General features: G+C 41.0%; 1 protein-coding gene across 1 annotated transcript; it reads left to right on the top strand.

The window, feature by feature from the left end:
• Window positions 1–1881: 1881 nt before the first annotated feature.
• On the top strand, window positions 1882–20483 carry LOC139405581 (protein NDRG1-like). Its single transcript, XM_071147993.1, has 11 exons — window positions 1882–1908; window positions 7052–7154; window positions 7499–7619; window positions 10308–10370; window positions 11751–11811; window positions 12520–12606; window positions 15032–15088; window positions 16755–16921; window positions 17867–17966; window positions 18157–18244; window positions 20275–20483. The coding sequence occupies exons 1-11, from the start codon at window positions 1897–1899 to the stop codon at window positions 20481–20483; spliced, it is 1068 nt and encodes a 355-aa protein (XP_071004094.1). The 5' UTR covers window positions 1882–1896.
• Window positions 20484–24508: the final 4025 nt, after the last annotated feature.

Genomic DNA, 24508 nt, shown 5'->3' with positions numbered 1-24508 from the left:
ACAACAACAAAATGTCATTTAAAAAAACAGGATAGGGCCCGTGCCCCTGTGTTCCCTATGGGCTCTGCTCTAGACCAGGGATGAGGGCCTGCAGTGGCACACGCGGGTCTGCATTCCCACATCCATACCCACACATGCAGTCAAAGGCCTCAGCCTTTTTTTGGAGCCCACATTTTAGCGGTACCCCTCTTGACAGCAAAGAGAAAAAAGGTACGTTTTAGAGTTCATTTCAATGCTACACATTTTTCCTTGGGGCGCAGAAAGTAGATTTGGAAATGTTCTAACCCATTTCATGTCATTCTACTCATTTAGCCATGGGGAGGAAGTAAGGAAGTGTTTCACTGTTAGTTTACACCTGTTATTTACAAAGCATGTGACAAATAACATTTGATTTGATTTGAGGAGAGACGTTTTTTTTTGCAGTTTCACAGCAAATTTTTTGCAATTCTACACATTTTGCAGTAGGGTTTTTGTTTGCGGTTTTTAATATGATATCTGCCCATGCCTGCTCTAGACTTACATCCTAAATTGCAACCTATTCCCGTTATAGTGTACTTCTTTTGACCAGGTCCTATACTATAATAGGGAATAGGGTGCCATTTGGGATACATATTCTCTCTATTCTTTGGCATTGACTGACTGAAACATGACTGACTGAAACAGATCCCCTGCTGCACCTGCTGCAAAAGATTTATGGTCTTTTTGGCACGCCAGGCATAGGCAGCGACACACACCCCCTGATTACTGAACCAACAGGATATACGGCTGTGTCCCAAATGGCACCCTACACTCTTAAGAAAAAAAAGGAACTATCTAGAACCTAAAAGGGTTCTTCGACTGTTTTATTCCTACATAAGCAGGAATAAAACATTCAGAACAATTATTTAGGGTGCCATTTGGGACGAAGCTTGAAATTTCTTAAAACCATACTGTTGCAGATTATACAAATATCTCATATGTTACCCTATTCCCTTTCTAGCGCATTACCATTTAGGACAGACTCTCTATCTTTTTCTGTTGATGGCGTTTTTGATCAAACAGAGTTGAACAACTCACTCTAAAAGAAGGAACTATCTAGAACCTAAAAGGGTTCTTCGACTGTCCCCATAGAACCCTTTGAAGACCCCTTTTTGGTTCCAGGTAAAACTCTTTTGGGTTCCATGGACTGTAGGACCCTTTCCACAGAGACAACCAAAGAACCCTTTTTGTGTGTTCCCTTGATAGTGCTTGGACATTTGATCAGGGCCCATCACTGTGTAGACAATAGGGGGCCATTTGTCTCGCTGCCCCAGGACATGAGCAGTTTGTGGTGAGGAGTTTATGACATGTGAATGATTAAAACGGTGAGGAGTAAATTGTGATTGTTGTGATGTAACCCTCTCACATGTTGTATTCAACCTGTAAATCTGGGTTAGAGTGATACCCATGGAGAGGCTTAGCATACATAGGCTTACCAGTTCTTTCATAACCCCCTATAGTTGTATTAATCTGAACAGTATTAAAATATAGCCTACTGTAGGCTATGCACTTATATTTTGAGTTGTTTTTCTTGCATTGAGCACCACATATTTGAAGTAAAACACACTATTGGGCAGGCTATAAAATCCAAACTAGAAACCAGTCATATGATTAAAAAACACTAGGTCATCATGATGAGGCTTGCTATAAATAACCTAGGGTAATTGTCTAGGGATTTGCCTTTCATTTGAACTGGCAGACCATGATGACCGTTATGACAACCAGATATTCCAAACTCTTTGTGACATCTGAATGAAATGTGTTTATTAGGCTAAGTGTCATAGTCAGAGTTGCCAAGGAAACAATTGAGGAAGTTAAGAATCTTGGTGCCTTTTCGATTTTCAACCAACACATCTGTACCACCATCGACTGAGCGTCATGTCTAGGAAGGTGGGTATGTGTCACTGAGGTATAAAGTACGGGTATGCGTATTTATGGGATTTTGAGATGATGTGGTACTGGCAGGAAGTAGTGATGATGGTTCCTTCGCGAACGGCTCTTTTTGAACGGATCTTATTGGAAAGACCCGCTATTTTGGCTCCCTGATTTGCATACTGCTTTTTGAGCTCAAAACAACCTTTTCTGCAGACAAGTTACAAACAAATTATCTAAAGACGGTGAATCTTCACTGCAAAAACAATAAATATTCAGGAGAGCGCGTCAATCTGGTTATTTTTTTACAGGCCATCGAATAATTTGGCCAGGTAAAAATGTACTTGAACGCACATTTCACGATCTGACATAATGGTAACCTACCTTTTGGGCTTTACATTGGATATTCGCACCTTTTTCATGGTTCTAGGTCGTTTTTGAAGCATTTTGAACGAAGAGTTGTTTGAGAGATAAATGAACCGGCTCTTTTACATGAACCGAGACAAATGAGCCAACTCACTGAAAAGACTCGGAATGCCCATCACTAGCAGGAGGTCTCTCGTGCGCTGGAAATCCTTTGCGCGCTCACACGTGCGCAAAGGCTGACAAACTTCAGGACGTGTAGTAGGCTACCCTTTTAGCTAATTCATAAAAGAAACCCAGTGTAAATAAATACATTTGCTGTAATCTGTTCACTGATACACTGACACATATGGTCCGCAGCATCATGGTAAATGTTACCTGTACAGATGCTGCTTGATGTTTCCGTTTGTTGACCATGGCAAATAAGCCTACAGAAGCGTTACAGAATAATGCAGCCAATGTAATACCTAAATCCCCACTGTATAACAAATCCAATAGCTTTGCTATCGATTTAAAATGTGACATTGATGTTGTTTTTTTATATGTTGGTTGTTTTACTTAGGGTTTGTCCCAAACTGCACCCTATTACCTATGTAGTGCACTACTTTTGACCAGAGCGCTTGGTCCTGGTCAAAAGTAGTGCACTACATAGGGAATAGAGACCATTTGGTCCTGGTAAAAACTAGTGCACTATATAGGGAATAGGGTGCCAGTTGGGAAGCATCCATGAGTTTCTTGTGCAACTTTTCTTTTTCATTCAACAGGGTGCTCATCAACACCAACAGGCTTCTCAGCAGATCCCCTCTTTGATGGAGCTGGATGAGGTTGACCTGGAGGAAAATGAGGCGCAGGTCAACGTTAACCCACTTCCTGTGAGTCGTTTAGTTGTTTATACACCTGGAAAGTTCTGGATATCAGTTTGGATTAAATGGTGCACAAGTCATTCAAAATACATTGGCAGGAATCAAACATTCAGAACAATTATTTAGGGTGCCATTTGGGACGAAGCTTGAAGTTACTTAAAACCATACTGTTGCAGATTATACAAATATCTCATATGTTACCGTATTCCCTTTCTAGCGCATGACTTTTGACCGGGGCCAATAGTGCTCTGGTCAAATGTTGTACTCTCTAGGTTACCATTTAGGACAGACTCTCTATCTTTTTCTGTTGATGGCATTTTTGATCAAACAGAGTTGAACAACTCACTCCAACAAGTTGATTTATGATGCTGTAGTCTGTGGTTAATGAGATTGATTTTGTTTTGTCCTTCAGGGACTGACAGGGGCTGTTACTAGACTTATGGTCGGCTTTAGGGTACGTATCAACACCTAAAACCCATGTATTTACATCATAACAGCTGCATGGTAACAATGTACCAGTTACTCACTACAGTATGTAACTACCATGTAGATACACAGGTTATTACACACAATGTAAAGTAGGACTACTATACATTTACTAATATACATTTACTACTATATATTTACTACTATATATTTACTACTATACATTTACTACTATACATTTACTACTATATATTTACTACTGTATATTTACTACTATATATTTACTACTATACATTTGCTACTATACATTTACAACTATATATTTACTACTATACATAGTCCATCGGTAAATAGCCGACCCAATCTCCCTACCTCATCCCCATACTGTTTTTATTTATTTACTTTTCTGCTCTTTTGCACACCAGTATCTCTACCTGCACATGTTCATCTGATAATTTATCACTCCAGTGTTAATCTGCAAAATTGTAATTATTCGCCTACCTCCTCATGCCTTTTGCACACAATGTATATAGACTCTCTTTTTTTTCTACTGTGTTATTGACTCGTTAATTGTTTACTCCATGTGTAACTCTGTGTTGTCTGTTCACACTGCTATGCTTTATCTTGGTCAGGTCGCAGTTGTAAATGAGAACTTGTTCTCAACTAGCCTACCTGGCTAAATAAAGGTGAAATTAAAAATTAAAAATATGGGTTGCAGGAGCACTCAGAGCATAGAGATGTATAGAGATCTCTAATGCCCAAAATCCTGTATAACATGGGCAGCGCCATTGAAGACTGATAAGTAGAGACCTCTACACATCTCTATGGCCTGTTAACTAAAGAGTGTGAGAAAAATGACAGCCTTTTCTTCAATGGGACCACATTGGTTGGTGGCAGCTTAATTGGTTAGAACAGGCTAGTGGTAATAGCTGGAGCGGAATCAGTGGAATGGTATCAAATACATCAAACACATGGTTTGATGCCATTCCATTTGCGCAGGGTCAGCCATTATTATGAGCTGTCCATGTGTGGCTGTGCGGTCTGTGTGGTTTCCAGATGTAGAGTAACCTGTCAGTAGTTTAGGATCAAGCTAGACTAGAGAGAGGCTATAGATCACTGAAGGTTCATGAAGGTTGGCTTTATAGAGCAATGCTGATGCACTTTTCACCTTAAAGTGGCAATCTGCAGTTCGAACAATAACAAAGCGGCCACCCCGCCACTGTGTCGGTAAACCGCTGAGGGTTGGGCTGGAGAAATCTAACCACCCTCAAATTCATAGACAAAGCTATGGATGCAAAGTACTGACCATCCAAAATTATAGTTTTAACCATGTTTTGAGGCTATACAGTGTTTGTTTACAATTACCCGTAATGAGTGCAGGAATACACCCCCCCCAAAAAATACAAAGTACAGTATAGACATAACACACCAGAGGACATTGTGGATTTTTACATAATGGCTTTTGGTGGGAAATATGGACTTAGCTATGTATATCTGTTGAAATGGACATGGTACAGATGACGTAAGTAACAGCCCTCCTTGTGTCTGCACTGTGTCTGCACCTTTAGAATTATCACCATTGATAAGATCAGGTTAGATCTTCCCATTTAACATAGATTCAATACTAGAAACCCAGAGTGAAGTTTTGAATCCTTGCACTGATTTACTACTATATATTTACTACTATACATTTACTACTACATATATATTTACTACTATACATTTACTACTACATATATATTTACTAATATACATTTACTACTTTATATGTACCTCTATATATTCACTACTATATATTTACTACTACACATTTACTACTACGTATATATTTACTACTATACATTTACTACTACGTATATATTCACTAATATACATTTACTACTTTATATGTACCTCTATATATTTACTACTACACATTTACTACTACGTATATATTTACTACTATATATTTACTACTATATATTTACTGCTATACATTTACTACTATATATGTACTACTATACATTTACTGCTATACATTTGCTACTATATATTTACTACTATACATTTACTACTATATATTTACTACTATACATTTACTACTACGTATATATTTACTACTATACATTTACTACTATATATTTACCACTATACATTTACTACTACGTATATATTCACTACTATATATTTACTACTATACATTTACTGCTATATATTTACTACTATACATTTACAACTATATATTTACTACTATGTATTTACTACTATGTATATATTCACTACTATATATTTACTACTATGTATTTACTACTACGTATATATTCACTACTATATATTTACTACTATACATTTACTGCTATATATTTACTACTATACATTTACTACAATAGATTTACAACTATATATTTACTACTATACATTTACAGCTATACATTTACTACTATTCATTTACTACTATACATTTACTACAATACATTTACTACTATACATTTACTGCTATACATTTACTACAATACATTTACTACAATACATTTACTACTATATATTTACTACTATACATTTACTACAATACATTTACAACTATATATTTACTACTATACATTTACTACTATACATTTACTACTATATATTTACTACTATACATTTACTACTATATATTTACTACTATATATTTACTACTATATATTTACTACTATACATTTACTACTATATATTTACTACTATACATTTACTACAATACATTTACAACTATATATTTACTACTATACATTTACTACTATACATTTACTACTATATATTTACTACTATACATTTACTACTATATATTTACTACTATATATTTACTACTATATATTTACTACTATACATTTACTACTATATATTTACTGCTATATATTTACTACTATATATTTACTACTATATATTTACTACTATACATTTACTACTATATATTTACTGCTATACATTTACTACTATATATTTACTACTATACATTTACTACTATACATTTACTACTATATATTTACTACTATACATTTACTAATATATATTTACTACTATACATTTACAACTATATATTTACTACTATACATTTACAACTATATATTTACTACTATATATTTACTACGATACAACAGTTGTTTCCATCTTTTTAAAGATCTTCTTCTTTAATGAGCCCAATATGTAAAATTCTACTACTCCACCTTAATGCCTCAGATATTTTAGAAATGTCATTACACACTGGTCTGGAAGTACTATTTTATTAACTTCTTTGGACTTGACCTTAAACCAGAAAGGGGGGCATGGCATGATTAACATCAGTGGTTCCCAACGAGGGGTACTAGGACCCCTGGGGCTACTTGGCCTATCCACATGCGTTACTTGAAAAGCTTACTGGTAAAATGCACAAAGGTACATCAAGGGTACTCCGGGCAAAGCAAAATTCAGTTGGTGGTACAGTAATCGAAAAGGGTTGGGAACAGTTATAGTTGTGGGGTTTGTGTAAACCAGTTGTTTTGCCATGGCAGGAGGATGACGTGGAGACTCAGTTTGGACGGGTCCACTGCACCATGAAGGGGGTTCCCAAGGGTAGCCGCCCCGTCATCATGACCTTCCACGATATTGGACTGAACTGTATGTTTTGTTGTTGTTGTGAGAGAGCCCTGTCTGGGCAATCCAGTTGATTTTAAGTTTAGTTTATTGTTATTGTGCACATCTGGCAGCTAAGAGCTAAGTTCCATTCCATATTGATAGGCATCTAAACCAGTGAGAGCACAGCGCTTTGATGACAAACAGAACTTTAAACAAATGACTTGTTTTTAATGTGTTAATTCAGGCTTGCATGTCATGATCTGTATACAGTCCCATATGATTGTTCAATTCAATGTCAATTTCAAAAGCAGCAATGCACAAGAAAGAAAAAACAAACATTTAGGAGCACTTTGCTGAACTTGTCTTATATTCTCCTGTGTGTCTAGACAAGTCGTGCTTCAACTCCCTGTTCAGCCACGAGGACATGCAGGAGATCAGGAGGCACTTTGCCGTGTGCCACGTTGATGCCCCTGGGCAGCATGAGGGTGCCTCCACTCTCTCCACAGAGTGAGTGACCAGTGACAACTTCAATTAGCAGCATGAATTTGTGCTTTGCAGGCGGGTTATTGAGTTGAAGATTCTCTGGTGGTTGTAGTCCTCAGTGTACCATGAAATTGATTAGAAACAAATTAGTCAGATCCAAGGATTTCACATGGCACAGATCCCATCTGATCTAGTCCCATCTGTTGTTAGTCTTAGTGGACACTGGGATCTAGTCCCATATGTTGTTTGTGGAGACTGGGATGTAGTCCCATCTGTTGTTAGTGGACACTGGGATCTAGTCCCATCTGTTGCTGGTGGACAATGGGATCTATTCTCATCCCATCTATTGTTAGTGAACACTGGGATCTAGTCTCATCTGTTGTTAGTTAACACTGGGATCTACTCTAGTCTCATCTGTTGTTAGTGAACACCGGGATCTAGTCCCATCTGTTGTTAGTGGACACAGGGATCTAGTACCATCTGTTGTTAGTGGACACTGGGATCTAATCCCATCTGTTGTTAGTGGACACTGGGATCTAATCCCATCTGTTGTTAGTGTTAGTGGACACTGGGATCTAATCCCATCTGTTGTTAGTGTTAGTGGACACTGGGATCTAATCCCATCTGTTGTTAGTGGACACTGGGATCTAATCCCATCTGTTGTTAGTGTTAGTGGACACTGGGATCTAATCCCATCTGTTGTTAGTGTTAGTGGACACTGGGATCTAATCCCATCTGTTGTTAGTGGACACTGGGATCTAATCCCATCTGTTGTTAGTGTTAGTGGACACTGGGATCTAATCCCATCTGTTGTTAGTGGACACTGGGATCTAATCCCATCTGTTGTTAGTGTTAGTGGACACTGGGATCTAATCCCATCTGTTGTTAGTGGACACTGGGATCTAATCCCATCTGTTGTTAGTGGACACTGGGATCTAGTCCCATCTGTTGTTAGTGGACACTGGGATCTAGTCCCATCTGTTGTTAGTGGACACTGGGATCTAGTCCCATCTGTTGTTAGTGGAGACTGGGATCTAGTCCCATCTGTTGTTAGTGGACACTGGGATCTAGTCCCATCTGTTGTTAGTGGACACTGGGATCTAATCCCATCTGTTGTTAGTGGACACTGGGATCTAGTCCCATCTGTTGTTAGTGTTAGTGGACACTGGGATCTAGTCCCATCTGTTGTTAGTGGACACTGGGATCTAGTCACATCTGTTGTTAGTAGAGACTGGGATCTAGTCCCATCTGTTGTTAGTGGACACTGGGATCTAGTTCCATCTGTTGTTAGTGTTAGTGGACACTGGGATCTAGTCCCATCTGTTGTTAGTGGACACTGGGATCTAATCCCATCTGTTGTTAGTGGACACTGGGATCTAGTCCCATCTGTTGTTAGTGTTAGTGGACACTGGGATCTAGTCCCATCTGTTGTTAGTGGACACTGGGATCTAGTCCCATCTGTTGTTAGTGTTAGTGGACACTGGGATCTAGTCCCATCTGTTGTTAGTGGACACTGGGATCTAGTCCCATCTGTTGTTAGTGGACACTGGGATCTAGTCCCATCTGTTGTTAGTGGACACTGGGATCTAGTCCCATCTGTTGTTAGTGGACACTGGGATCTAATCCCATCTGTTGTTAGTGGACACTGGGATCTAATCCCATCTGTTGTTAGTGTTGGCAGTTGATGTTATTCTTCGATAACACAAAATACAAAGCAAATCAGGGGGAGAAAAATAGGTTTATTTGAGAAGGACAAATCAACCTGTTATGCTGGGAGTTAGATGTTCAGTCTCCCCTGTCCTCAGCTTTTCACCACTGAACAAAGGAACAGGATGCCATTTATAACCCCCCCCACCCCAGCCCGGGGTTGACCAATCAGTAGTCCTTGCAGTACAACTTGGCCAATGGCCAAATAAGTATCCTGCTCCCAACTCAATGTACAGACCAATGAAAACGTGGCGCATGTAGCTCTGAGTTCAGGAGTGACATTCCACAGATTCTAAACAGATGTTGAACTGAAAAACCAACTCCTATTGATCGTTAACTCCAGTCCTTTCGTCCTCTGCCTTGTGTATTTATCTTCAAAATGTTCTTATATTGGTGAACACTCAGATCTAGTCCCATCTGCTGTTAGTGTTAGTGGACACTGGGATCTAGTCCCATCTGCTGTTAGTGTTAGTGGACACTGGGATCTAGTCCCATCTTTTGTTAGTGGACACTGAGTTTTAGTCCCATCAGTTGTTAGTGTTAGTGGACATCTGGACTAAGAGCAGCTGCCTGCCATGCTATTCCACTGTCACATGGCACCTGGTCCACAAGACTCTTAAACAGTCAACATCGGGGACTGGGTCACTCCTAGGCTACTGTAGGTCACTCTACCTGAATGTGGAGGTAGTAGAAGTATCCAGTGAGAAAATAGATGATATCCACAGGGTTGAAAGACAATGACAAGGCACCAACAGATAGTTAACAAATGGATGATACATTCATTTGAAACATGTCAACAACAACAACATGTTTGAGAGACAAGTTTGGCACAATAACATTATGTCTGCATCCTAAATGGCACCCTATTCCCTTTACAGTGCACTACTTGTAAGTAGTGCACAATATAGGGAGTACGTTGCCATTTGGGACACATTCATGACTTGTTTTGTGTTAGTGGTGATGAGGAGCACTTGAGGTAACTTGTGTTCTGGTCTTCCGCTGCAGGTACACCTACCCCTCTATGGACCAGCTCTCTGAGACTCTCCCTCAGGTCCTCAAGCACTTTCGGTAAATCACAGATCAACGTTTATTTGTCACATACACAGTTTACAGCAGGTATAAACGGTGCAGCTAAATGTGTACTGGCAAGCTCCCTCAACAGTGCAGTACAAATATCAACATAAACATGATTTAAAATATATATATATTTACACTACCGTTCAAAGGTTTGTGGTCACTTATACATTTCCTTGTTTTGAAAGAAAAGCATTTTTTTTGTCCATTAAAATAACATCAAATTGATCAGAAATACAGTATAGACATTGTTAATGTTGTAAATGACTATTGTAGCTGGAAATGGCAGAGATTTTTTATGGATTATCTACATAGGCGAACAGAGGCCCATTATCAGCCAGTTTGCGCTGTTCTGTGAAGGGAATAGTACACAACGTTGTACGAGATCTTCAGTTTCTTGGCAATTTCTCGCATGGAATAGCCTTCATTTATAGCCTTGCTTTTACACCTGCATTGCTTGCTGTTTGGGGTTTATGGCTGGGTTTCTGTACAGCACTTTGATATATCAGCTGATGTACGAAGGGCTATATAAATACATTTTATGATTTCTCAGAACAAAAATAGACTGACGAGTTTCAGAAGAAAGTTCTTTGTTTCTGGCCACTTTGTTTCTGGCCATTGTGACCTTATCATCACTAACAAAAAAACAATTTCTTTACAATTTCTCGCATGGAATAGCCTTCATTTCTCAGAACAATAATAGATTGACGAGTTTCAGAAGAAAGGACTTTGTTTCTGGCCATTTTGAGCCTGTAGTCAAACCCGCTGATGCTCCAGATACTCAACTAGTCTAAAGAAGGACAGTTTTATTTCTTCTTTAATCAGAAAAAGAGTTTTCAGCTGTGCTAACATAACTGCAAAAGGGTTTTCTAATGATCAATTAGCCTTTTAAAATGTTAAACGTGGATTAGCTAACACAACGTGCCATTTGAACACAGGAGTGATGTTTGCTGATAATGGGCCTCTGGACGCCTACAGTATGAAAATATTCCATTAAAAATCGTCCATTTCCTGCTACAATAGTCATTTACAACATTAACAATGTCTACACCGTATTTATGATCAATTTGATGTTATTTTAATGGACAAAAAAAATGATTTTCTTTCAAAAACAAGGACATTTCTAAGCGACCCCAAAACTTTTGAACAGTAGTGTATATTTAACCAGGCAAGATTTCGCCTACGATTGATTTGTTTTACCATTGAGAAACACTTGTTTTAATAAATGCTTTCAAGTGTTACCCTCCGGGATCAGAAACACATTTATTATGTGGATAACTAAATATAAATTAAATGACATTCACGAAGAGGTTTACATCCTCTTCTTATTAGAAGCTTCAAACTCCCATCAAACCTCTTCTTGTTCCCTTTCAGGTTTAAGAGTGTCATTGGACTGGGCAGCGGTGCTGGTGCCTACATCCTCGCTACATTTGCTGTGAGTGGATTTTGTTGCTGTTGAACTCTTTTGTTTTTTGTTAAATTGAGCAGCCATAATTCAACTAGGATTTAAACCTAGTAAAAGTCCTTCAACATACCACAGTGTTGATACTGATAACATCATCTTGATAATTGTTATTGCCAAGCAAATCAAATCAAATTTTTATTGGTCACATACACATGGTTAGCAGATGTTATTGCGAGCGTAGTGAAATGCTTGTGCTTCTAGTTCCGACCGTGCAGCAATATCTAACACGTAATCTGACTGTTCCACAACAACTACATAATACACACAAATCTAAGTAAAGGAATAAGAATATATACAGTACATATAAATATATGGATGAGCAATGACAGAGCGTATAGGCAAGATGCAATAGACGGTATAAAATACAGTATATATATATATATGAGATTAGTAATGCAAGATATGTAAACATTATTAAAGTGGCATTATTAAAGTGTCTTTTGGAATGTTATTTTGTTTGTACACATCTACACTGTTCTGTACTGTACAGACACAGCCTGTGTGATGGTTATCATCGAGTTAGACGAACCCCTGAAACAATGAAGCTCACAGTGGATATCACAACAAAGTTAATCTTGTTGTGATAAGTGTTTGTGTCATTTCCTGCTCTCTGAATCCTAAATATGTCCCAAATGGGTTGTGCTATGTTCTTCATGTCTTTATTCTTCCTGTCTACAGCTGAACCATCCAGATAAGGTGGAGGGACTTGTCCTCATCAACATCAATGCACGTGCAGAGAGCGTGATTGATTCACTTACACACAAGGTAGCATAACTAACATAGCATAGCATGACTAACACAAGATAACATAATTAACATAGCATAACTAACATATCATAACATAGCATAATTAACATATCATAACATACGCATAACTAACATATCATAACATAGCATAACTAACATAACAGAGCATAGCATAACTAGCATAACTAACATATCATAACATAGCATAACTAACATAACAGAGCATAGCATAACTAACATATCATAACATAGCATAACTAACATAACAGAGCATAGCATAACTAGCATAACATAGCATAAGTAACATAGCACAATATAGCATAACTAACATAGCATAACTAACATAACATAGCACAGCATAACTAACAGAGCAAAACATACCATAGCATAATTAACATAACATAATTAACATAGCATAATTAACATAACCTAGCATAACATAACATAGCAAAATGAACATAACTAACATAGCATAGCATAACTAACATAGCATAACTAACATAGCATAGCATAAGTAACATAGCATAACTAACATAGCATAGCATAACTAACATAGCATAGCATAACTAACATAGCATAGCATAACTAACATAGCATAACTAACATAGCATAGCATAAGTAACAAAGCATAACTAACATAGCATAACTAACATAGCATAGCATAACTAACATAGCATAGCATAACTGACAAAGTTAAGTTAAGTGCTTTTGAAAATGTAAATAAAATAATATGCAAGATCTGTATTTGTTTTGTATTATTGTTAAGACCCTCCAACATAACAATCCACATTGTGGTGGGTCTTTCAGGCTAACATAACAATCCACATTGTGGTGGGTCTTTCAGGCTAACATAACAATCCACATTGTGGTGGGTCTTTCAGGCTAACATAACAATCCACATTGTGGTGGGTCTTTCAGGCTAACATAACAATCCACATTGTGGTGGGTCTTTCAGGCTAACATAACAATCCACATTGTGGTGGGTCTTTCAGGCTAACATAACAATCCACATTGTGGTGGGTCTTTCAGGCTAACATAACAATCCACATTGTGGGGGGTCTTTCAGGCTAACATAACAATCCACATTGTGGTGGGTCTTTCAGGCTAACATAACAATCCACATTGTGGTGGGTCTTTCAGGCTAACATAACAATCCACATTGTGGTGGGTCTTTCAGGCTAACATAACAATCCACATTGTGGGGGGTCTTTCAGGCTAACATAACAATCCACATTGTGGTGGGTCTTTCAGGCTAACATAACAATCCACATTGTGGTGGGTCTTTCAGGCTAACATAACAATCCACATTGTGGTGGGTCTTTCAGGCTAACATAACAATCCACATTGTGGTGGGTCTTTCAGGCTAACATAACAATCCACATTGTGGTGGGTCTTTCAGGCTAACATAACAATCCACATTGTGGGGGGTCTTTCAGGCTAACATAACAATCCACATTGTGGTGGGTCTTTCAGGCTAACATAACAATCCACATTGTGGTGGGTCTTTCAGGCTAACATAACAATCCACATTGTGGTGGGTCTTTCAGGCTAACATAACAATCCACATTGTGGTGGGTCTTTCAGGCTAACATAACAATCCACATTGTGGTGGGTCTTTCAGGCTAACATAACAATCCACATTGTGGTGGGTCTTTCAGGCTAACATAACAATCCACATTGTGGTGGGTCTTTCAGGCTAACATAACAATCCACATTGTGGTGGGTCTTTCAGGCTAACATAACAATCCACATTGTGGTGGGTCTTTCAGGCTAACATAACAATCCACATTGTGGTGGGTCTTTCAGGCTAACATAACAATCCACATTGTGGTGGGTCTTTCAGGCTAACATAACAATCCACATTGTGGTGGGTCTTTCAGGCTAACATAACAATCCACATTGTGGTGGGTCTTTCAGGCTAACATAACAATCCACATTGTGGTGGGTCTTTCAGGCTAACATAACAATCCACATTGTGGTGGGTCTTTCAGGCTAACATAACAATCCACATTGTGGTGGGTCTTTCAGGCTAACATAACAATCCACATTGTGGTGGGTCTTTCAGGCTAACATAACAATCCACATTGTGGTGGGTCTTTCAGGCTAACATAACAATCCACATTGTGGTGGGTCTTTCAGGCTAACATAACAATCCACATTGTGGTGGGTCTTTCAGGCTAACATAACAATCCACATTGTGGTGGGTCTTTCAGGCTAACATAACAATCCACATTGTGGTGGGTCTTTCAGGCTAACATAACAATCCACATTGTGGTGGGTCTTTCAGGCTAAGCTCATGGTGACCTGCTGATTTACTCTGATAGAGTTATATTCTTAGGGGATTATGTATAAAAATGCTTTAATGTCCTTTGTGTTTGATCAGAGCCTGGCTTGGAGGAGCCTGCACACACCACTGTAAACTCCCAACTCTCTCTCTGTTCAGATGACTGGCTGGATCCAAGCACTTCCTGATCATGTTCTAAACCACCTGTTTGGAAAGGTAGAAACAGTAACTATAGTAGCACTAACACCTTAATGACTATTTCATCTACTACACTACAACCACTGACAGTCTGTATGGAACGGTAAGGGTTAGGTAGAAACAGGAACTATAGTAGCACTAACACCTTAATGACTATTTCATCTACTACACTACAACCACTGACAGTCTGTTTGGAAAGGTAAGGGTTAGATAGAAACAGGAACTATAGTAGCACTAACACCTTAATTACTATTTCATCTACTACACTACAACCACTGACAGTCTGTATGGAACGGTAAGGGTTAGATAGAAACAGGAACTATAGTAGCACTAACACCTTAATGACTATTTCTGTTTCATCTACTACACTACAACCACTGACAGTCCGTATGGAACGGTAAGGGTTAGATAGAAACACGAACTATAGTAGCACTAACACCTTAATGACTGTTTCATCTACTACACTACAACCACTGACAGTCCGTATGGAAAGGTAAGGGTTAGATAGAAACAGGAACTATAGTAGCACTAACACCTTAATGACTATTTCATCTACTACACTACAACCACTGACAGTCCGTACGGAAAGAGCAACATATTGTTTTGAAACATCTTAAAGATGTAGCTTTGTTCAATAAACTGTCAATATAAGACTTCTGTCCCCCTCTGGAAGCTACACTTGTCCCCCTCTGGAAGCTACACTTGTCCCCCTCTGGAAGCTACACTTGTCCCCCTCTGGAAGCTACAGTATATGCATGATTATGAATGATACAATTACATTTATATTTAAATAGCTATGAATTGTTGTGAAACATCAACCCTTTGTTATGGATGTTTATAGTCAGTGTCATAACACATTACATGTGTATTATAAGGCATAATAAACTATGTTATACGACATTATAAACTATGTTATAAGGCATTATAAACTATGTTATAAGGCATTATAAACTATGTTATACGGCATTATAAACTATGTTATAAGGCATTATAAACTATGTTATAAGGCATTATAAACTATGTTATACGGCATTATAAACTATGTTATAAGGCATTATAAACTATGTTATTAGGCATTATAAACTATGTTATACGGCATTATAAACTATGTTATAAGGCATTATAAACTATGTTATAAGGCATTATAAACTATGTTATACGGCATTATAAACTATGTTATACGGCATTATAAACTATGTTATAAGGCATTATAAACTATGTTATAAGGCATTATAAACTATGTTATACTGCATTATAAACTATGTTATAAGGCATTATAAACTATGTTATAAGGCATTATAAACTATGTTATAAGGCATTATAAACTATGTTATAAGGCATTATAAACTATGTTATACTGCATTATAAACTATGTTATACTGCATTATAAACTATGTTATAAGGCATTATAAACTATGTTATAAGGCATTATAAACTATGTTATACGGCATTATAAACTATGTTATAAGGCATTATAAACTATGTTATACGGCATTATAAACTATGTTATAAGGCATTATAAACTATGTTATAAGGCATTATAAACTATGTTATACGGCATTATAAACTATGTTATAAGGCATTATAAACTATGTTATACGGCATTATAAACTATGTTATAATGCATTATAAGTATGTACATCATAGAAAGCGTTACCGTTGAGATTTGTTCTTTGCGCAACAGGAGGAGATCCAGAACAACCCTGATCTGATCGCCACATACCGCAACCACATCACCAATGATGTCAACCAGTCCAACCTGGCCCAGTTCTTCAAGTCCTACCAGAGCCGCAGGGGCCTGGAGATCGAGAGGCCTGTCCCAGGGAGAAACAATAATGCCAGAACTCTGCAGTACGTCACATGGACCGACTCAGCATCAGGACCCTGACTCTACCTGGCCACATGACCTGACTAGGGAAAACTCAGGGCCCTAGCTACTCATGATAGTTTCAGTTATGATATTGACTACGAGTATTAGTTATGGTATTGACTGAGTATTAGTTATGGTATCGACTATGAGTATTAGTTATGATATTGACTACGAGTATTAGTTATGGTATTGACTGAGTATTAGTTATAATATTGACTGAGTATTAGTTATGGTATTGACTATGAGTATTAGTTATGATATTGACTGAGTATTAGTTATAATATTGACTGAGTATTAGTTATGGTATTGACTATGAGTATTAGTTATGATATTGACTGAGTATTAGTTATGGTATTGACTATGAGTATTAGTTATAGTGTTGACTATGAGTATTAGTTATGGTATTGACTATGAGTATTAGTTATGGTATTGACTATGAGTATTAGTTATGGTATTGACTATGAGTATTAGTTATGGTATTGACTGAGTATTAGTTATGGTATTGACTATGAGTATTAGTTATAGTGTTGACTATGAGTATTAGTTATGGTATTGACTATGCGTATTAGTTATAGTGTTGACTATGAGTATTAGTTATGATATTGACTATGAGTATTAGTTATGGTATTGACTATGAGTATTAGTTATGGTATTGACTATGAGTATTAGTTATGGTATTGACTATGAGTATTAGTTATGGTATTGACTGAGTATTAGTTATGGTATTGACTATGAGTATTAGTTATAGTGTTGACTATGAGTATTAGTTATGGTATTGACTATGCGTATTAGTTATAGTGTTGACTATGAGTATTAGTTATGATATTGACTATGAGTATTAGTTATGGTATTGACTGAGTATTAGTTGTGATATTGACTATGAGCATTATTAGTTAAGTAGCTAATTAATCTGCTGACTCCTGCAGGTGTCCTGCTCTGTTGGTGGTGGGAGACAGCTCCCCTGCAGTCGAGGCTGTGGTCGAGAGCAACGCAAAGCTCAACCCAACACAGACCACACTGCTCAAGGTGAGTTTAATGTGTGGCTCAGACAGATGTAACAATTCATATTACTGTCAAAAGTACTTTGTGAGTAAAGATTCGCAACCACAATGTCAGTGACCATCCAAGAACAATACATGTGATGGATAATGAGAAAGGGTTGTTGTGATCAAATGACGGTTGGTTGGCCAATGATCTTTTGTCTCTGTCCAATCAGATGGCTGACTGTGGAGGACTTCCCCAGGTGAGCCAGCCTGGCAAACTGACAGAGGCCTTCAAGTACTTCATCCAGGGCATGGGTTACAGTAAGTATCGTGGGTTACAGTAAGTATTGTGGGTTACAGTAAGTATCGTGGGTTACAGTAAGTATCGTGGGTTACAGTAAGTATTGTGGGTTACAGTAAGTATCATGGGTTACAGTAAGTATCATGGGTTACAGTAAGTATCGTGGGTTACAGTAAGTATCATGGGTTACAGTAAGTATCATGGGTTACAGTAAGTATCATGGGTTACAGTAAGTATCGTGGGTTACAGTAAGTATCATGGGTTACAGTAAGTATCGTGGGTTACAGTAAGTATCGTGGGTTACAGTAAGTATCATGGGTTACAGTAAGTATCGTAACACACATTTCCACTATCCCTGCACCCAAACACACAATGTTTCCACTATCCCTGCACCCAAACACACAATATTCCTACATTATCCCAGCACCCAAACACACAATGTTTCTACATTATCCCTGCACCCAAACACACAATATTCCTACATTATCCCAGCACCCAAACACACAATGTTTCTACATTATCCCTGCACCCAAACACACAATGTTTCTACATTATCCCTGCACCCAAACACACAATGTTTCTACATTATCCCTGCACCCAAACACACAATGTTTCTACATTATCCCTGCACCCAAACACACAATGTTTCTACATTATCCCTGCACCCAAACACACAATGTTTCTACATTATCCCTGCACCCAAACACACAATGTTTTCACATTATCCCTGCACCCAAACACACAATGTTTCCACTATCCCTGCACCTAAACACACGTTTCCACTTCACAGAAGCTGTCGTTGTCATGCGCTGAGAGAAAACTGAAGAACAAGAACTAAAATGTAGCTACCAGCCTCCTAGTGTACCCAGAGGCTATTCACTTTCTATGACAGTGCTTCTCATTGGTGTCCCCTCCACTAAGACTAGGGGCTCTATTCAAACGGTGTCCCCTCCACTAAGACCAGGGGCTCTATTCAAACGGTGTCCCCTCCACTAAGACTAGGGGCTCTATTCAAACGGTGTCCCCTCCACTAAGACTAGGGGCTCTATTCAAACGGTGTCCCCTCCGCTAAGACTAGGGGCTCTATTCAAACGGTGTCCCCTCCACTAAGACTAGGGGCTCTATTCAAACGGTGTCCCCTCCACTAAGACTAGGGGCTCTATTCAAACGGTGTCCCCTCCGCTAAGACTAGGGGCTCTATTCAAACGGTGTCCCCTCCGCTAAGACTAGGGGCTCTATTCAAACGGTGTCCCCTCCACTAAGACCAGGGGCTCTATTCAAACGGTGTCCCCTCCACTAAGACTAGGGGCTCTATTCAAACGGTGTCCCCTCCACTAAGACTAGGGGCTCTATTCAAACGGTGTCCCCTCCGCTAAGACTAGGGGCTCTATTCAAACGGTGTCCCCTCCGCTAAGACTAGGGGCTCTATTCAAACGGTGTCCCCTCCACTAAGACCAGGGGCTCTATTCAAACGGCGTCCCCTCCACTAAGACTAGGGGCTCTATTCAAACGGTGTCCCCTCCCCTAAGACTAGGGGCTCTATTCAAACGGTGTCCCCTCCACTAAGACTAGGGGCTCTATTCAAACGGTGTCCCCTCCACTAAGACCAGGGGCTCTATTCAAACGGCGTCCCCTCCACTAAGACTAGGGGCTCTATTCAAACGGTGTCCCCTCCACTAAGACTAGGGGCTCTATTCAAACGGCGTCGCTGAAGCGTTAGAAATGTAACGGACATTTCCAGTTGAGGCGACGTCCTGTGTGTAGCGTTTACCGTGAATGCCGTCTCTCTGCATTGCATTTCAATCACGCTGTAACACAGAATTTCCGCAATACGGATTGAATAGAGCCCTCAGGCTCTGGTCAAAGCAATACACTATATAGGGAATAGGGTGGACGTGACAATTACATTGATGGAAGCTACACTCCATCTGAAATATTAAAGCTGATCTACCCACTAAACATTAAAAAAAAATATGTATGCTATGCTAGTTATGCTATGTTATGTTAGATATACCAAGCTATGGTAACTGTCTCTCCTTCCTTCTCTTAGTGTCCTCAGCCAGCATGACCAGACTGGTGAGGTCCCGCACCGCCTCAGGCTCCAGCATCGCCTCCTGCGACAGCAGCAGGAGCCGCTCTCACGCCAACGACCACCAGCCCGTCCGGGAGCACACCGACGTGTCCATGGAGAATGTCTCCAACAGCACCGTAGATCAGACCGTTGTCGTGTCCAGCAGCAAGACTGAGGACGTCTGCTAGTGCCCTGGTCACTGAAAGGTCATAGGTTGTCTCCTAAATGGCTCCCTGTTTCCTTTAATAGTGCACTACTTTTGACTATGTGGGAAATAGGGAAACATTTGGGACACAACCCCAGTGTCCCTAAACCCTGACCTCATAACCCCTGTCCTGTCTACCCTACTGCCTGTGTTGCTGCTGACAATAAACCTCATAACCCCTGTCCTGTCCCTACTGCCTGTGTTGCTGCTGACAACAAACCTCATAACCCCTGTCCTGTCTACCCTACTGCCTGTGTTGCTGCTGACAACAAACCCCATAACCCCTGTCCTGTCCCTACTGCCTGTGTTGCTGCTGACAACAAACCTCATAACCCCTGTCCTGTCTACCCTACTGCCTGTGTTGCTGCTGACAACAAACCTCATAACCCCTGTCCTGTCTACCCTACTGCCTGTGTTGCTGCTGACAACAAACCTCATAACCCCTGTCCTGTCTACCCTGCTGCCTGTGTTGCTGCTGACAACAAACCCCATAACCCCTGTCCTGTCCCTACTGCCTGTGTTGCTGCTGACAACAAACCCCATAACCCCTGTCCTGTCTACCCTACTGCCCGTGTTGCTGCTGACAATAAACCTCATAACCCCTGTCCTGTCTACCCTACTGCCTGTGTTGCTGCTGACAACAAACCCCATAACCCCTGTCCTGTCTACCCTACTGCCCGTGTTGCTGCTGACAATAAACCTCATAACCCCTGTCCTGTCCCTACTGCCTGTGTTGCTGCTGACAACAAACCCCATAACCCCTGTCCTGTCTACCCTACTGCCCGTGTTGCTGCTGACAATAAACCTCATAACCCCTGTCCTGTCTACCCTACTGCCTGTGTTGCTGCTGACAACAATCCTCATAACCCCTGTCCTGTCTACCCTACTGCCTGTGTTGCTGCTGACAACAAACCTCATAACCCCTGTCCTGTCTACCCTACTGCCTGTGTTGCTGCTGACAACAAACCTCATAACCCCTGTCCTGTCTACCCTACTGCCTGTGTTGCTGCTGACAACAAACCTCATAACCCCTGTCCTGTCTACCCTACTGCCTGTGTTGCTGCTGACAACAAACCCCATAACCCCTGTCCTGTCCCTACTGCCTGTGTTGCTGCTGACAACAAACCCCATAACCCCTGTCCTGTCTACCCTACTGCCCGTGTTGCTGCTGACAATAAACCTCATAACCCCTGTCCTGTCTACCCTACTGCCTGTGTTGCTGCTGACAACAAACCCCATAACCCCTGTCCTGTCCCTACTGCCTGTGTTGCTGCTGACAACAAACCTCATAACCCCTGTCCTGTCTACCCTACTGCCTGTGTTGCTGCTGACAACAAACCTCATAACCCATGTTCTGTCCTGTCTACCCTACTGCCTGTGCTGCTGCTGACAACAAACCTCATAACCCCTGTCCTGTCTACCCTACTGCCTGTGTTGCTGCTGACAACAAACCTCATAACCCCTGTCCTGTCTACCCTGCTGCCTGTGTTGCTGCTGACAACAAACCCCATAACCCCTGTCCTGTCCCTACTGCCTGTGTTGCTGCTGACAACAAACCTCATAACCCCTGTCCTGTCTACCCTACTGCCTGTGTTGCTGCTGACAACAAACCCCATAACCCCTGTCCTGTCCCTACTGCCTGTGTTGCTGCTGACAACAAACCTCATAACCCCTGTCCTGTCTACCCTACTGCCTGTGTTGCTGCTGACAACAAACCTCATAACCCCTGTCCTGTCTACCCTACTGCCTGTGTTGCTGCTGACAACAAACCTCATAACCCCTGTCCTGTCTACCCTGCTGCCTGTGTTGCTGCTGACAACAAACCCCATAACCCCTGTCCTGTCCCTACTGCCTGTGTTGCTGCTGACAACAAACCCCATAACCCCTGTCCTGTCTACCCTACTGCCCGTGTTGCTGCTGACAATAAACCTCATAACCCCTGTCCTGTCTACCCTACTGCCTGTGTTGCTGCTGACAACAAACCCCATAACCCCTGTCCTGTCTACCCTACTGCCCGTGTTGCTGCTGACAATAAACCTCATAACCCCTGTCCTGTCCCTACTGCCTGTGTTGCTGCTGACAACAAACCCCATAACCCCTGTCCTGTCTACCCTACTGCCCGTGTTGCTGCTGACAATAAACCTCATAACCCCTGTCCTGTCTACCCTACTGCCTGTGTTGCTGCTGACAACAAACCTCATAACCCCTGTCCTGTCTACCCTACTGCCTGTGTTGCTGCTGACAACAAACCTCATAACCCCTGTCCTGTCTACCCTACTGCCTGTGTTGCTGCTGACAACAAACCTCATAACCCCTGTCCTGTCTACCCTACTGCCTGTGTTGCTGCTGACAACAAACCTCATAACCCCTGTCCTGTCTACCCTACTGCCTGTGTTGCTGCTGACAACAAACCCCATAACCCCTGTCCTGTCCCTACTGCCTGTGTTGCTGCTGACAACAAACCCCATAACCCCTGTCCTGTCTACCCTACTGCCCGTGTTGCTGCTGACAATAAACCTCATAACCCCTGTCCTGTCTACCCTACTGCCTGTGTTGCTGCTGACAACAAACCCCATAACCCCTGTCCTGTCCCTACTGCCTGTGTTGCTGCTGACAACAAACCTCATAACCCCTGTCCTGTCTACCCTACTGCCTGTGTTGCTGCTGACAACAAACCTCATAACCCATGTTCTGTCCTGTCTACCCTACTGCCTGTGTTGCTGCTGACAACAAACCTCATAACCCCTGTCCTGTCTACCCTACTGCCTGTGTTGCTGCTGACAACAAACCTCATAACCCCTGTCCTGTCTACCCTGCTGCCTGTGTTGCTGCTGACAACAAACCCCATAACCCCTGTCCTGTCCCTACTGCCTGTGTTGCTGCTGACAACAAACCCCATAACCCCTGTCCTGTCTACCCTACTGCCCGTGTTGCTGCTGACAATAAACCTCATAACCCCTGTCCTGTCTACCCTACTGCCTGTGTTGCTGCTGACAACAAACCCCATAACCCCTGTCCTGTCTACCCTACTGCCCGTGTTGCTGCTGACAATAAACCTCATAACCCCTGTCCTGTCCCTACTGCCTGTGTTGCTGCTGACAACAAACCCCATAACCCCTGTCCTGTCTACCCTACTGCCCGTGTTGCTGCTGACAATAAACCTCATAACCCCTGTCCTGTCTACCCTACTGCCTGTGTTGCTGCTGACAACAAACCTCATAACCCCTGTCCTGTCTACCCTACTGCCTGTGTTGCTGCTGACAACAAACCTCATAACCCCTGTCCTGTCTACCCTACTGCCTGTGTTGCTGCTGACAACAAACCTCATAACCCCTGTCCTGTCTACCCTACTGCCTGTGTTGCTGCTGACAACAAACCTCATAACCCCTGTCCTGTCTACCCTACTGCCTGTGTTGCTGCTGACAACAAACCCCATAACCCCTGTCCTGTCCCTACTGCCTGTGTTGCTGCTGACAACAAACCCCATAACCCCTGTCCTGTCTACCCTACTGCCCGTGTTGCTGCTGACAATAAACCTCATAACCCCTGTCCTGTCTACCCTACTGCCTGTGTTGCTGCTGACAACAAACCCCATAACCCCTGTCCTGTCCCTACTGCCTGTGTTGCTGCTGACAACAAACCTCATAACCCCTGTCCTGTCTACCCTACTGCCTGTGTTGCTGCTGACAACAAACCTCATAACCCATGTTCTGTCCTGTCTACCCTACTGCCTGTGTTGCTGCTGACAATAAACCACAACATACGGCTATGATAGACTGTCCTCTACCTATGCTCTGTTCTCACTGCATTGTGGGTAATAAGAGTTTATACCCAACGGTTGTCATACTGTACGTCATTTGGGTGATGTGTAATCTGTATGGTTGTTCCTCTGTGGAAATAGTATCTCTGATATGTTAGAATGTAACAATGCCGGGGGGATTTTCCACCAGTAACATGTAAGACAAGACAGTTGTGGTGTTAAAGCCATCTGTGTCTATTGTCTGGCTT

Source organism: Oncorhynchus clarkii, chromosome 3 (assembly GCF_045791955.1).
Source record: "Oncorhynchus clarkii lewisi isolate Uvic-CL-2024 chromosome 3, UVic_Ocla_1.0, whole genome shotgun sequence".
Lineage (NCBI taxonomy): Eukaryota > Metazoa > Chordata > Actinopteri > Salmoniformes > Salmonidae > Oncorhynchus > Oncorhynchus clarkii.
The sequence above is the reverse complement of the archived record's forward strand: the minus strand, read 5'-3'. Positions and strand labels throughout refer to the sequence as shown.

Excerpts from the sequence above, each read along its gene's own strand:
- LOC139405581 (XM_071147993.1), top strand. Across the intron at positions 12,607-15,031 it reads TTGATTCACTTACACACAAG|ATGACTGGCTGGATCCAAGC; the intron begins GTAGCATAACTA and ends CTCTCTGTTCAG. Across the intron at positions 18,245-20,274 it reads CATCCAGGGCATGGGTTACA|TGTCCTCAGCCAGCATGACC; the intron begins GTAAGTATCGTG and ends TCCTTCTCTTAG.